This window comes from Ptychodera flava, chromosome 22 (assembly GCF_041260155.1).
Source record: "Ptychodera flava strain L36383 chromosome 22, AS_Pfla_20210202, whole genome shotgun sequence".
NCBI lineage: Eukaryota > Metazoa > Hemichordata > Enteropneusta > Ptychoderidae > Ptychodera > Ptychodera flava.
The window spans coordinates 32,674,381-32,688,887 of record NC_091949.1 but is presented as its reverse complement, the minus strand read 5'-3'; the positions used below and the strand labels follow the sequence as shown (position 1 = coordinate 32,688,887).

General features: G+C 37.5%; 1 protein-coding gene across 1 annotated transcript in view; it reads left to right on the top strand.

Annotated features, from left to right (window-relative positions):
* Window positions 1-14,507, top strand: part of LOC139123212 (ethanolamine-phosphate phospho-lyase-like) — a 42,471-nt gene that overhangs the window by 22,972 nt on the left and 4,992 nt on the right. Inside the window, exons 9-11 of the mRNA XM_070689324.1 lie at window positions 2,055-2,179; window positions 6,971-7,125; window positions 13,035-13,124. Of these exons, the coding sequence (XP_070545425.1) occupies window positions 2,055-2,179; window positions 6,971-7,125; window positions 13,035-13,124 (370 nt within the window). The remainder of the gene's footprint in view (window positions 1-2,054; window positions 2,180-6,970; window positions 7,126-13,034; window positions 13,125-14,507) is intronic.

Sequence of the window (14,507 nt, the reverse complement as noted above, 5' to 3'; positions counted from 1 at the left end):
AAGTGCTACAGCCTTCATGTATAGTATGATGGGACACCTTATGACGCCACATATTGTACCTCATTAATTATGCGCATATCTAATTTTGAGCAAGCCAATAGAGCTAGAGGTCTGATTTTGGTATATAGAGATAACTTAGCAATACAATTTTTTTGACAAAATGTCACGTGACCTCGGTGACCTTTCACCTCAAATATATATCTGTCCATAACTCGGTAACCACAAGTGTTACAGCCTTCATGTATGGTATGATGGGACACCTTATGACGCCACATATTGTACCTCATTAATTATGCGCATATCTAATTTGAGCGAGCCAATAGAGCTAGAGGTCTGATTTTTGGTATATAGGGATAACTTAGCAAAACATTTTTTTTTGACAAAATGTCACGTGACCTCGGTGACCTTTGACCTCAAATATACATATTTTTCCATAACTCGGTAACCACAAGTACTACACCCTTCATGTTTGGCATGATTGGACACCTTATGACGCCACATACTGTACCTCAATAATTATGCGCATATCTCATTCTGAGCGAGCCAATAGAGCTGGATGTCTGATTTTTGGTATATAGGGATAACTATAGGAGAGAAATTTTTTGACCAAATGTCATGTGACCTCGATGACCTTTTACCTAAAATATATGTTTATGTCAATAAATAAGTAACCACAAGTGCTATGTCCTTTATATTTAGTAGGATGGGAGACCTTATGACAACACACTCTTTACCTCATTAATTATGTACACATCTAATTCTGGGCAAGCGAATAGAGCTAGAGATCTGATTTTTTGGCATATATGGATTAATTAGCAATATAATTTTTTTTTTCAAAATGTCATGTGACCTCAATGACCTTTGACCTTGATTATACATATATATGCATATTTCAGTAACCACAAGTTCTATACCCTCCAATTTTGATAGGATATTAGACCTTAAGATGTCACATCTTGTACCTCATTTATAATGCGCATATGTATTTCTTGGCTGGCCAATACTGCTAGAGGTCTGATCTTTTTTCCCGATTTAGAACCATAACTTAGACATGCCTCATGTGTTTCAAATTGGGAACAACGACATAGACCTATGTGCCTATAGATCTCAACATATACACTCCAGTGATACTTCTTAATGACCACATTTTCCTGCCCCATCAAGACTAATACTCCTATTACAAGTGGGGACTATCTCATTGTGAATGACTTGTTGAGTTAATGGTTGTATCAAAGTATTCGATATATCTAATTCTGTATTTTGTCCATTTTATATTCTGAATAATTACATTAAACATATTTCACTGTCTCCAGTACATTTCATTTAAGTATTTTCACTTCATGCACTTTATCCCTTTCACACATGTTCAAATATCTGACCAGAGAACAAACACTAAATAGTCCAGGATGGGAGCTACAGTGTCATGACGCTATTTTTAAATTTGCAGTTTGATTGCCTTGTAACTTTCAATGTCTACAGTTTGCAGCTTCATCAATGTCATGCAAGTAATCTGAGCATGGCTAGTTCAGATTCAATCAAAAATGAGGGTATAGTGTGGAGGAGTTGCAGGCACATCACTCATTGTGGACTCCCTAGATTTGTTAGTGTTATAACATCAATCAGTGTGGACTCCCTAGAATATTATCAGATAGCTCATTGTGGACTTCCTAGAATACTAGTGTTATCACATCAATCAGTGTGGACTCCCTAGAATTTTCTACGAGCAGAATAATAACAGACCTTCAGGGCATGCCTTTGAAATTGAAAATAATGCTTGATTCCGAAGATCATGCCCCTAAATCATCTCTGTATTCTTGATTTTGCCATTTGCATGCATAATTACACAGTCAGATATTTACCATTTGCTTGTAAGTAAGATGTTTTATGAAAAATAATAACAAAGGCTTTGCAGTTCAAGATATTGGTTTACTAATTTTAATGCATGGCCACAGTTACTTTCATTCAGCCAGAAAGATCCATGAAAATATATCGTCTGTATTTGTGTCAACATATTCTTTCAAATTACTGACAATTCTTCATCCCCAATTTCTCAGATGCTGTTCCTGACATTGTTACATTGGGTAAACCAATGGGAAATGGTCACCCTGTCTCTGCATTGATCACCACAGAGGAACTGTCGCGCAGCTTTGCGGCAACTGGCATGGAATACTTTAATACAGTAAGGATCTTATTGTGGCACTGGTTACCATGGTTATCATTGATTATTGTTGTGATTTTCATGATATTATGGGATGGGCGTAATGAAGGGAACTGAAAATGTGAAGCTCTCAGTTGACGACCAAGATTTACCGCATTAGAGCAGCACTTTTGCATTGAAATAAGGAGGTTTACAGTGAAAACCAGTTGAGAATCAATGATGAAATGATCCAAATGTTATCACACTTGTGTAAATTGGTTTGAGAACTTGTTCCTAAATTGTCACAGTAGTGGCACTGATCAAAGGACTATTGTGTCGGTCAGATTGACCACTTTGCGTCGTTGTAGCACTGGTGCTTGGCCCGGGGCGAAGTAAAATAACCAATGTGGACAAGCTGCGTCAGCCAAGGGCTGACATAGTTTGGTCCCAGTAAGAAGGAGGTCAGGGTCGACGCAAAATTTGGGCCGACGCGAATTCACGAGTATGAACACATTGCGTCAGCCCTGGTCCCAGTTGACCAGGCCTCCGCCATGGAGTGAAGTTGAACTAGGCATCCTACTCACACAAAACAAACGGGCATCTGAAAATAAAGTTTACACTTACCGAAAGTTCTCGATCCAGTCTCTATCATTCCATGTACGTAGAACTACATCTTCCCACCAACTTTGGCTCCGCAAGCGAGACCATGTCATTCGATTCACAGTGCAAGTGAGAGACGCATTGGTTATTAACGATGCCAAAAATGCCGTGCACTGGTCATTTCTCCAACGCCGCCGTGCATATACCCTACGCTCATCCAATAGATAGTGAGGATCCCTCCGATTATTAAAATGACGAGTGGCAGTCATATTTGCCCTTCTTGTGCGCATAAAATGGAGGACAATGGTGAACAGTAGAAAGAGCGTGCCATTATTCAAATGCGCCGTTTTGAACTTTGACAGGCCAGAGGTTACATGGTAAATTTACGTCGGCCCAAATTCTGGTGCCGGTAAGTGTGGATAAGTGCAGACGCAGCCCAAATCTGTTCCCAAAAGGGCAATTATTTTGCGTCGGCCCAAATATCAGTTGGATTGCAAATGTGAACGAAGTATATGTATTGACCCATCATAAAGCACACGCCAGGGAGTATACTGTCTGGTACACTCTAGATAAAGGCCATTGTAAAATATTGCTATACCATCCCATGTCACAGCTGAGTCAGAGTCAACTGTACTCTTTCTTTGCCTCAGCATTTCTTGAAGTTGTTGGCTTAAAAAGATTAAAGCTGAAAAGGAAACCCAAATATTTTACCAATCGTTGAATATTTTGAACAATTTAGTTTCTTTTCCCTTCAGAAAACCACACACGCATACACACCGCAACCAGTTCCAGTTCCTACCACTGACCGGTTTCATCCATCTGTTGTTTGCTGCAACTTAACGACGAGTACGTTCAGATTGACGACTTTGCGTCGGCCCAGGTCCGGACCTGGGCCAGGGCCGACGTAAAAAAACCAATGTGGACACACTGAGTCGGCCCTGGGCCGACTCAGTTTGGTCCCGGTTAGAAGGGGGGGTTCAGGGCCGACTCAGGGCCGACGCAAAATTTGGTCCGACGCAAAATTTGGTCCGACGCAAATCGCCAGTGTGGACACGTTACGTCGGCCCTGGTCCCAGTTGAAACAGGCCTCTGCCATGGATCGAAGTTGAACTAGTCACCCTATTCGCACAAAAAAAACGACGTTTGAAACTAAAGTTTACACCTATCGAAAGTTTTCAATCCAGTCTTTACATTTTAATATCATCCCATGTACGCAGAACTTCCCACCAACCTTTGTTCCGCAAACGAGACCATGTCATTCGATTCCACAGTGCACGTAATAGACTAGAGAGGCATGTCAAAAATGCCGCGCACTGGTTATTTCTCCACCGCGGTCTTATATATACCATATGCTCATCCAATAAATAGTGAAGATCTCTCCGATGATTAAAAGGGTGAGTGGTAGTCATATTGCCCTTCTTGTGCGTAAAAACACAGGAAAATCATGAACAGTAAAAACAGCATGCCATATTCAAATACGCCATTTTGAACTTTGACAGGTCAGAGGTCACAAAGGAAGGTAAAGTTATGTCGGCCCTAATTCTGGTACCGGTAGGTGTGGACACGGACCAAATTTAATCCCAAAAGGACAATTATTTTGCGTCGGCGCCAGATTTCAGTTGGGTTGCCAATGTGAACAAGATATACAATTACCAATTCTGTAGGAAAATTTGAAACAACTTTGCAAACAAATTACACAAGTGTGATAACATTTAGATCAATTTCATTGCCCATTCTCAACTGGTTTTCACTGTAGAAAGTTTAATGCCAAATTGCAAATTCAAAATGTCATTGTTGAGGTAGTATCGTGTAGTGTACCTCACATCTCTCTTTGACACTAAAACCATCAAGCTCCTATTTAGTCAAGTTGTTCAGTAGTATAAATATCTTTGGAGTAAGGGAAGAGGTCTTTTTCAAATCGGTGGTACTGCCAGATACCTCCCGCGGTATACCTCTAACCCTGGAGGGACTTTCTGAAAAGCAGTTAGCACCTTAAATGAAGTTTCATGCATAATGACACCGCGGAATTCATCGCTGTTTAGTACATCATCAATGCAGTCCTCAGCGCAGCCATAGAAATTCTCAATACTGCAATAGTATACTAGCCATTTTGTAACGTATCACACAGTTACTCTACATCATGCATATCATGAATGAATTATCTCAATCATAGTTTAGTGGGACTTTTTTCACTAGATGTTTTATGGCATGAATCCTCCTCAAATGAACAATTTTGCTGAAATAGGAGTAAATTTGCCAAGAACAGCAACTAGCCCTGTGACAGTGATTCAGTTTTTCAGCCTTTAACGGTCAGTTTACGTTGCATTTCCTAGCTATTTACAATCATCATCATTCTCGCGAGACTGCCCATACACATATGCATGTGATGTCAAAACTCTCGCGAGACTAGGGGGTTTATGTACTTCCCAGAAAGCAGTCACTGCACTGAATGCAGAAGTACATGCAGTTTTAGTGGACTTTGGGAGAGAAGCCAGAGTTGACGCTTGACTAAAAAGAAACAAGTATGATATTTCTGTTTTACCACATTGTTGAGATAAAAATTAATAACGCCTTTATGGTGAATTGGGTACGATTTTCTTTTGCCACTTTGGTTGTCAAATTTCATCGGCAAACATGACGAAAAGGCAGCGTTGACACACTGTGCTAATGCATGTCAAAGGACGCACATGTCTCTGTGTCTTCATTTTATCAGCACCACCAAAACCTGTCAAATATGTAAGTTTATTCCCGTTCTTATGATTTTAAGTCCCTATGATCAGTCGAGGACTGGTTAGAGTTGAATTTCTTCAAAAATATCAGTATTTGCCAAGATTAGTCGTCTCAAACAGCAATTACAACACAGTGTCATAATGGAGATATCAACTGAAAAAGTATTACCATAAATACTGTACAGTAGAACCTTTCACGCAGTTTACCACTGCGCCCGTGGGATTACCACGATCTTTAGTAGTAATGGGGATTAGTAGAGGTGTGAATGCTTCACCTCCAGTCTTGGGTAATGAGTTCCTCATGAATATTCATGCAACCTTAGCTGTAGTAATCCTCGCAGAAAACGAGGTAGAGGTGTGCCGTTTGGAGGTATCAGGCAGTACCACCTATTTAAAAATGACCTCTTCCGTAAGATAAACAATTCTCCCAGGCTTTGGTCAATTTGTCACATAGACATCAGCCCTGATTTGAGCATTGGAGGCAAATACATCAGAGTTTTATTTTTGTAGACTTTGCAAGTTGGCTTTCATCGGGATCAATTGAAAGTAATTAACATGTAACTTGAGCAAGAAAAGTGATGTGTTGACCTCCCTGAATGAAGTTCAGATTCATGTGTAGCATGTGATTGACTAGTTCACCGCACCATTTCATTCTTATAAGAGGGGCATTAGCTGTAACATTTGATACTAAGTAATTGCATCATTTTTATCCTTAAGGTCTAATTCACCTCGGGACAGAAATTCTGACTCTCGAACTCTTACAATATTCTTTTACCACATGTAGGGGCTCATTTTGAAGGGTATGGAGTAAATACAATTTTTACGAGTTTAGTTTTGTGAAAATCAGGAATGTAAATAAATAGGTCTTCTCACTCTGCTTTCTACAGTATGTTGAAAGATACTTTCATAGCCTTGTCAGCACCTTGCATTGTGTAAAATATGGAATAGGATTGTTGACAAATTAGATCAAAAGTTGAGTCGTCAACAATAAAATTGAACATTGAACACACATAGACTATGTTGACATGTTGAACAAAAAGTGTTTCAATGTGACTGAGGGAATAGAATAGGGAATTGTATTTTACAAAACAAAAAATACTTCAACATTCATCAATAGCTGTAGCTGATGGAGCTTGAAGGTAGTACACACCACGAAAGTGAAAGACTTAAGCTTTTGCTCTCACTTACATTCAGGAAACTTTAAAACATTCTTCTTGAATATCAATAGTAAAATTCAGGGGTCACTATGCAAATTATGGTGTCAGAGTAACAATTCCGTTAAATTTACGGACATTTGAAATTCAAAATGGCCTCCATCCCTGCATTAACTCAGTAATTTTCATTCCTCAAAAATATACAAAATGAAATTTGTTTAACTCCAAGAGCTTCAAAAGGAGCCCAAACAAAGTGTGTATCAGAAATTGTAAAATTTGAGCATGGGAATATCTGTCCTCAAGGTCCATTCTACCTGAAAGTATATATATTTGCTTTTTTTCCCCACCAGTATGGCGGCAATCCTGTGTCATGTGCTATCGCAATGGCTGTTTTAGATGTGGTAGAAAACGACAAACTGCGGGAAAATGCCACCAAAGTGGGCACATTTATCATGGATGGTTTCAGAGAATTAATGAATAAACACAAGCTAATTGGAGATGTGAGGTAAGTTGAAAGCACAAAGTGAAGAAGCATGTATTTAAATGCGGAGTGTTTTAACCCTTTGAGCACTAAAGTCAATTTTTGTCGCCTTTAAACAATATATCGCGGTAAATTTTTTTAAGATTGTTGCCAAAATTTGAAACTGCAGCTGATAAAATGCGATGACTGTTATAAAAAAAATTACAGAAAAATTCATAAATATTGGTAAAATGTTGCACTAAAATTTTGGTGGGAAAAATTACAGCACTCAAAGGGTTAATCCTTATTCTTCTAAGTTCAGATGTCACCATCAGGTCAAGTCATTAAAAAATGAGGCATAACATGTACACTATGTCGCATTTGAACAAAGACTTGAACATTTGAAGGTCCCTACTGTTAATGTTATTTTCACTGATGTAACCCATCATAAGGGACCCTTTTATTTTTTGTACTCATCTCCAGAGGAATACTCATGCAGGGCGGGCAGTGCAATAAAAAAGAAGCAAGTACCAAAAAAAAAAAAAAAATCTGTTTTTGTTTCAGTTCAGTGTTCTGTCCATTCAGTCTCTACAATTTTTAAGTACAAAAAAGGGGTATTTGTTTCAGTTCAATGTTCTGTCGATTCAGTCACTGCAATTTCTTGTCTTTCAGTTCAGTTTTCTGTGCTCTCTGTCCTTTCAGTCTGAGTCACTGCAATCTCACAATTTGATGATGGTGGTGCTGGTGCTAGGATGATCGCCTCAGAGGCGGCGCAAATAAAAAAGTTTTTTTTATTTTCATGTTGGAGCTGAAATTTACGGTCGGTCAGGAGATGAGAAACCCAAAAATAAAAACTGTTGCCCTAACATACTGCACCAAGCAGGTGAAAGTACATATGGTCTTAGCTCAGCAACTATTTTATTGACTTTGCCAATGGGAAAGTGATACTGCCTGGCAGGATAAGGGTTGAAGTAATAAGGAGCTCAGAACAGAATGGGTTAAATATCTTTCTGAAACATTCCTCATTTTCTTCATTGCGTCATAATCAAGAGTAAAAATTGATGGTCATTATGCAAATTTAGCCATTAGCAAAACAATAAAAATAATGGCCTTTATACCAAATGTTAACTCTATGGAGAAACTTTAAACTTTTGGTTTTCGCAAAAACAAAGCAATGGAAACTTCATTTACTCTACAGGTGTTAAAACAAGTTCATATAAAAAGTATATCAATAAGTGATTGCATGAAAACTGTCCCTCGAGGTGCATTGTACCATTAACCAATTTTATTTCTTCCAAGCTTCCCCTGTAACTCAAGACAAGATCCTGTAAACAATGTAGACTATATTTTAGGTCTTGTACGAACTTCAGATTTTTCAAACCAGATGGCTCTCCCATTATGCCAGATTCTAAAAAAATTAGGCTGCAATCTCTTCCACAATAAGGGGTTCGTTTCCTGTGCTCTATACAGAAATGCTTTGTTGTATCCATAGAAACAGGCCATTTATCAAATGATTTCTGCTCAAGACTTGAAACCGTACATATCTCTGGCCATGGAAATTCTTTACTCGACAAACAAAGGATGAAACCTAGTGTATGGATGATTCTGCTTATGTTTTTTCAAGGATGAAGTCTTTGTGCTTTTGTTTCTAATATCTTGTTTGTCAATGAAAGATATTCAAGTGGCTAAACTGATTCCATACAGTGTTCTCCACAGCTTAGAAAAACAGAGGGGCGGCCAATTTACATAATAATGCATAATTTTCATATTCTTTTGTTGTGAAATGTATTCTTTTGTGCAGTTATTAACATATGAATAGATTGCTCCAAAAACAGAGGGGTGGTCCACCCCTAAAAATCCCCTTGTGGAGAACCCTGCCATACTTGAACGTTTCTGAAAATTTGTTTTGACCAGATGGCTATCCCATAATGCCAAACAGTCACCTTGTCCCCTGACCCTAGTCATAATAACATAACATTGTTAGCATGTGAAAAGTAGACCATAGTTTGTCAAAAAAGCTTGTATCAGAGTTACATGATGTATTATTTAATGCATCATCTGACAACGCACATGTTTTCTATTGGGAATTATCAGTGCAGTGGTATATTCATTGTGGTTTTGTGGTCACGGCTGTGAAATTAAAACTTCACAGATGTGTTCATGTATGCCCTGTGGCACCCTATGCCCTTTGTCTGTTTCCATATAAGTGTAAACACTTCAATTATCCAGTGACCTCCCATTCCTCATCAAAGGTGCAGACAGCTCCATATATGGTCACCGTCTTTACCAAAAGAGAATCATAGCATACGTACCCTGTATTCATACTTGTAAAGAATAAATTGTCCAAGGTGGTTTTTGTGTTGTACATTTGTGCTGTGTATTTGAAGTCAACTGTCAAGTGCTTATGTTGCTCCCGATTGCCTGCCACTTTTGTTTACAAAAATATGAAATCACATTAATATTCTGGCTCACAGTGTAAGAACAATAGGTTCTCAATAAACATGATGTTACTGAAAGGAAAACAGTCTGAGAATACCTATGTTCTTCTTGTACTCATATTTCTTCAACGATGAATCAAGGAGACATTTTCAAGGAGCAATAAGATGACCAGCTTCTGATACTTATGTTCTCTTCCTGTTTTTGTTTCCACAAGTCATAAATCACTTTGACATTTCATAGAGTAATCAGTACCATTACCAGCTACTATTACCCATAATCCTGTGCCACACTTGTTTCCATGAGGGCATTGCTTGCATATTAAAGTCGTTACAATTTCAAATGGACCAATCGCAAAGTCATAAAATCTGTATCATGCAATTCAAGATGATTATTCTGTATAGCGAGATTTCTTTCTTTGTATTTTTAAAATATGATACATCTACCTTCTTCAACTGTGTTCTAGTTTATTTATTTATTTATTTATTTGTTTGTTCATCTATTTTTCGTTTATTTCCATTTGTTTCTACCTTTTTTAATGTTATGCATTCAGTGTGTATTCCTTTACAATACTCTTTCAGTTATCTTATTTTCCTTTTTGTTCTTATTTATTTATTTATTTATTTATTTATTTATTTATTTATTTATTTACTCTCACTCCTTATTAGTCCCCACGGACGAAGTCCGGGGGGACTTATAGATTGGGTCATGTCTGTCCGTGCGTGCGTGCGTCTGTCCGTCTGTCTGTCCGTTCACGCAGATATCTCAGACATGCCCTGGTCAATTTCTTTCAAACTTTGCACAAGGATAGTACCCTACCCCATACAGATGCACGTCGATTTGTTTCACAATGCGATCAAATTTGGCCGTGTTAGAGGACTTTTTAGTTTCCACCTCCATAGACTCTCATGTATAAGGCAGCTGTCCATAGACTCCCATGTATAAGGCAGTCCATAGACTCCCATGTATAAGGCAGTCCATAGACTCCCATGTATAAGTCAGCTCTGCATAGAATCCCATGTATAAGGCCAAGTAAAATAAAAATTTAGTTTCTCATCGTATTCATATAGCAAAAAGGATGCGGTGACACACAGTAAGTGAGGCTACCCACAATTCCCCTTGATTTGTTCACTCAGACATTTTTTTGCTAAAGGCTTTTTCAATTTATCAGTTTCTTAACAATTTTTAACTTACAATTCAAGTTCAGGATTATTTGATAAGACTATGTTCGAAAATTATTGATTATGTTTAAAATTCAAGAGAAAATTGAGTGAGAAGTTGATGTTTGGAGGTGCTAAAAATTGCACACTTGTCAAGATAAAGTTATCAGCAACTAAGATGGTCTCATCATACCACCTGTCAGACATGCAAATTTCCTTTGTTACGAACAGTAAAAAAAATCAATACCCTTTCTTTCGCCAACACAGATGCAACTTATTCCCTTAGTTTCCTTGAAAATATTGTGTATGGCTGTCAAAAATTTATGTCGACAAAATTACAAAATTGCTATCTCCTCCGCGGAAAAAGGGTTGATCTTCTCATTATTCACAGTGAGAAATCAGAAAATTATGGTGATCAGAACTATGTTGCCAGAATTTTGAAATATGGACCGAGTTGTTCTCTGTACAGAAGAAATTTGCTTCAGTTCAGTGAGTGATCTCCGTGTGTACAGATCATGGAGGATTGTGGGTAGCCTCACTTACTGTGTGACACAGTTTTTAGCCCCACGGATGAAGTCCAGGGGGCTTATAGATGGACATGTCCCTCCATTCACGATGATATCTCAGATATTTTGACAAAATGTCACGTGACCTCGGTGACCTTTGACCTCAAATATACATATTTGTCCATAACTCAGTAACCACAAGTGCTACACCCTTCATATATGGTATGATGGGACACCTTATGACGCCACATATTGTACCTCATTAATTATGCGCATATCTAATTTTGAGCAAGCCAATAGAGCTAGAGGTCTGATTTTTGGTATATAGGGATAACTTAGCAATACAATTTTTTTGACAAAATGTCACGTGACCTCGGTGACCTTTCACCTCAAATATACATATTTGTCCATAACTCAGTAACCACAAGTGCTACAACCTTCATAAATGGTATGATGGGACACCTTATGACGCCACATATTGTACCTCATTAATTATGCACATATCTAATTTTGAGCAAGCCAATAGAGCTAGAGGTCTGATTTTTGGTATATAGGGATAACTTAGCAATACAATTTTTTGACAAAAAGTCACGTGACCTCGGTGACCTTTCACCTCAAATATACATATTTGTCCATAACTCAGTAACCACAAGTGCTACACCCTTCATATTTGGTATGATGGGACACCTTATGACGCCACATATTGTACCTCATTAATTATGTGCATATCTAATTTTGAGCAAGCCAATAGAGCTAGAGGTCTGATTTTTGGTATATAGGGATAACTTAGCAATACAATTTTTTTTGACAAATTGTCATGTGACCTCAGTGACCTTTGACCTCAAATATACATATTTGTCCATAACTCAGTAACCACAAGTGGTACACCCTTCATATTTGGTATGATGGAAGACCTTATGATGCCACATACTGTACCTCATTAATTATGCACATATCTAATTCTGAGCAAGCCAATAGAGCTGGATGTCTGATTTTTAGTATATAGGGATAACTATAGGATAGAAATTTTTTGATCAAATGTCATGTGACCTCTTTGACCTTTTATCTAAAATATACGTTTTTGTCTATAAATAAGTAACCACAAGTGCTATGTCCTTTATATTTAGTAGGATGGGGGACTTTATGACAACACACGCTTTACCTCATTAATTATGCACATATCTAATTCTGGGCAAGTGAATCGAGCTAGATGTCTGATTTTTGGCATATAGGGATTAATTAGCAATATTTTTTTTTTTCAAAATGTCACGTGACCTCGATGACTTTTTACCTTGATTATACATATATATGCATAACTCAGTAACCACAAGTTCTATACCCTCCAATTTTGATAGGATATTAGACCTTAAGATGTCACATCTTGGACATCATTTATTATCCACATATGTATTTCTTGGCTGGCCAATACAGCTAGAGGTCTGATCTATTTTCCCGATTTAGAACCATAACTTAGACATGCCTCATGTGTTTCAAATTGGGAAAAACAACATAGACCTATGTGCCCATAGATCTCAACATATACACTCCAGTGATACTTCTTAATGACCACATTTACCTGCCCCATCAAGACTAATACTCCCCTATTTCAAGTGGGGACTATGTCATTGTCAATGACTTGTTTTCCATTATTTAGGTATTTGAATATTTATCTGTAATCCATTCTTTATTACACTTTTAACAAATTAACCTTCTCATTTTATTTTTCCATTTGTATATTTTTCTATTGTTCATTATATTTATTTACTTTTATTTACTTATTTATCGATGTACACCCATTTCACTTAGTCCACATCTTCTAATTTTTATATTTTTATTTGTACTTTTTAACCAGGGGTCTTGGTTTCTTCATTGGTGTTGAACTGGTAAAGAACAGAGAGACACGAGAACCGGCCACTGCAGAAGCTCAACATGTCATTTACAGGTAATGGCTTATCTGAACCCCCAGTGTAGTCACACAGTTAAACCAGGACACCACAAAAAATATACAGAAAATTGTAAGGCTACTTTGATTCTGGAGTATGCCCATTTGCATGCTCCTTTCACACAAGACTAGCACCAGCGGTAACTTTATAATTTTGATTTACTGCATAAAATTTGGGGCAAAAATGAAAATATCAAAGACTAAAGCTTTGAAGGAAATGAATTGATTAAAGACTTTTCAGACATTGAACTTCACACTGTTACAACTGCAGAGTTTGATGCAAAACAGACATAGCAGAAGTCATATAATAGTGATACAAACTTCACTCTGTTACTACTGCAGAGTTTGATGCAAAACAGACATAGCAGAAGTCATATTATAGTGATACAAACTTCATTCTGTTACAACTGCAGAGTTTGATGCAAAACAGACATAGCAGAAGTCATATTATAGTGATACAAACTTCACTCTGTTACTACTGCAGAGTTTGATGCAAAACAGACATAGCAGAAGTCATATTATAGTGATACAAACTTCACACTGTTACTACTGCAGAGTTTGATGCAAAACAGACATAGCAGAAGTCATATTATAGTGATACAAACTTCACTCTGTTACTACTGCAGAGTTTGATGCAAAACAGACATAGCAGAAGTCATATAATAGTGATACAAACTTCACTCTGTTACTACTGCAGAGTTTGATGCAAAACAGACATAGCAGAAGTCATATAATAGTGATACAAACTTCATTCTGTTACAACTGCAGAGTTTGATGCAAAACAGACATAGCAGAAGTCATATTATAGTGATACAAACTTCACTCTGTTACTACTGCAGAGTTTGATGCAAAACAGACATAGCAAAAGTCATATTATAGTGATACAACCAAATAAACCTGGATAAATGTGTGCACAGGAACAGACAGACATTTATTATTTTGTCTATGTATTTATCTGTGTATTGTTTGTTTGTACCCTGGTACAATCAAATTCTGAGTTTCGCATATTGATAAGCACCTCTCAAGGCAAGACATCTTAACCTTTGACCTCTGGTCTCCAATTAACCTTTGACCCCTGGCCCCAGTGATGTGTTACATCCTGTAGGGATTTGATACAGAATACAGAGCAAAGGGTGAAGACATTTATTCTCTGTAGCAGCAATTATGAACTGTGTCAGATCAGGAAAAGTAGTTTACAAATTGAAAGAAAGTTCTTGTTTTTGTCCAAGAGTGGCAATCATGTACTGGGTGAATATTTCTTTGTATTCATCATGCAAAGAATCAGCATTTTCTTGTGTGATTATTCCAGGGACAAAATCAATACTGTGATTTTTGCATCAAAACACCAGAAAAAACTTCATAATTCTACATTTGTGAGAAAAA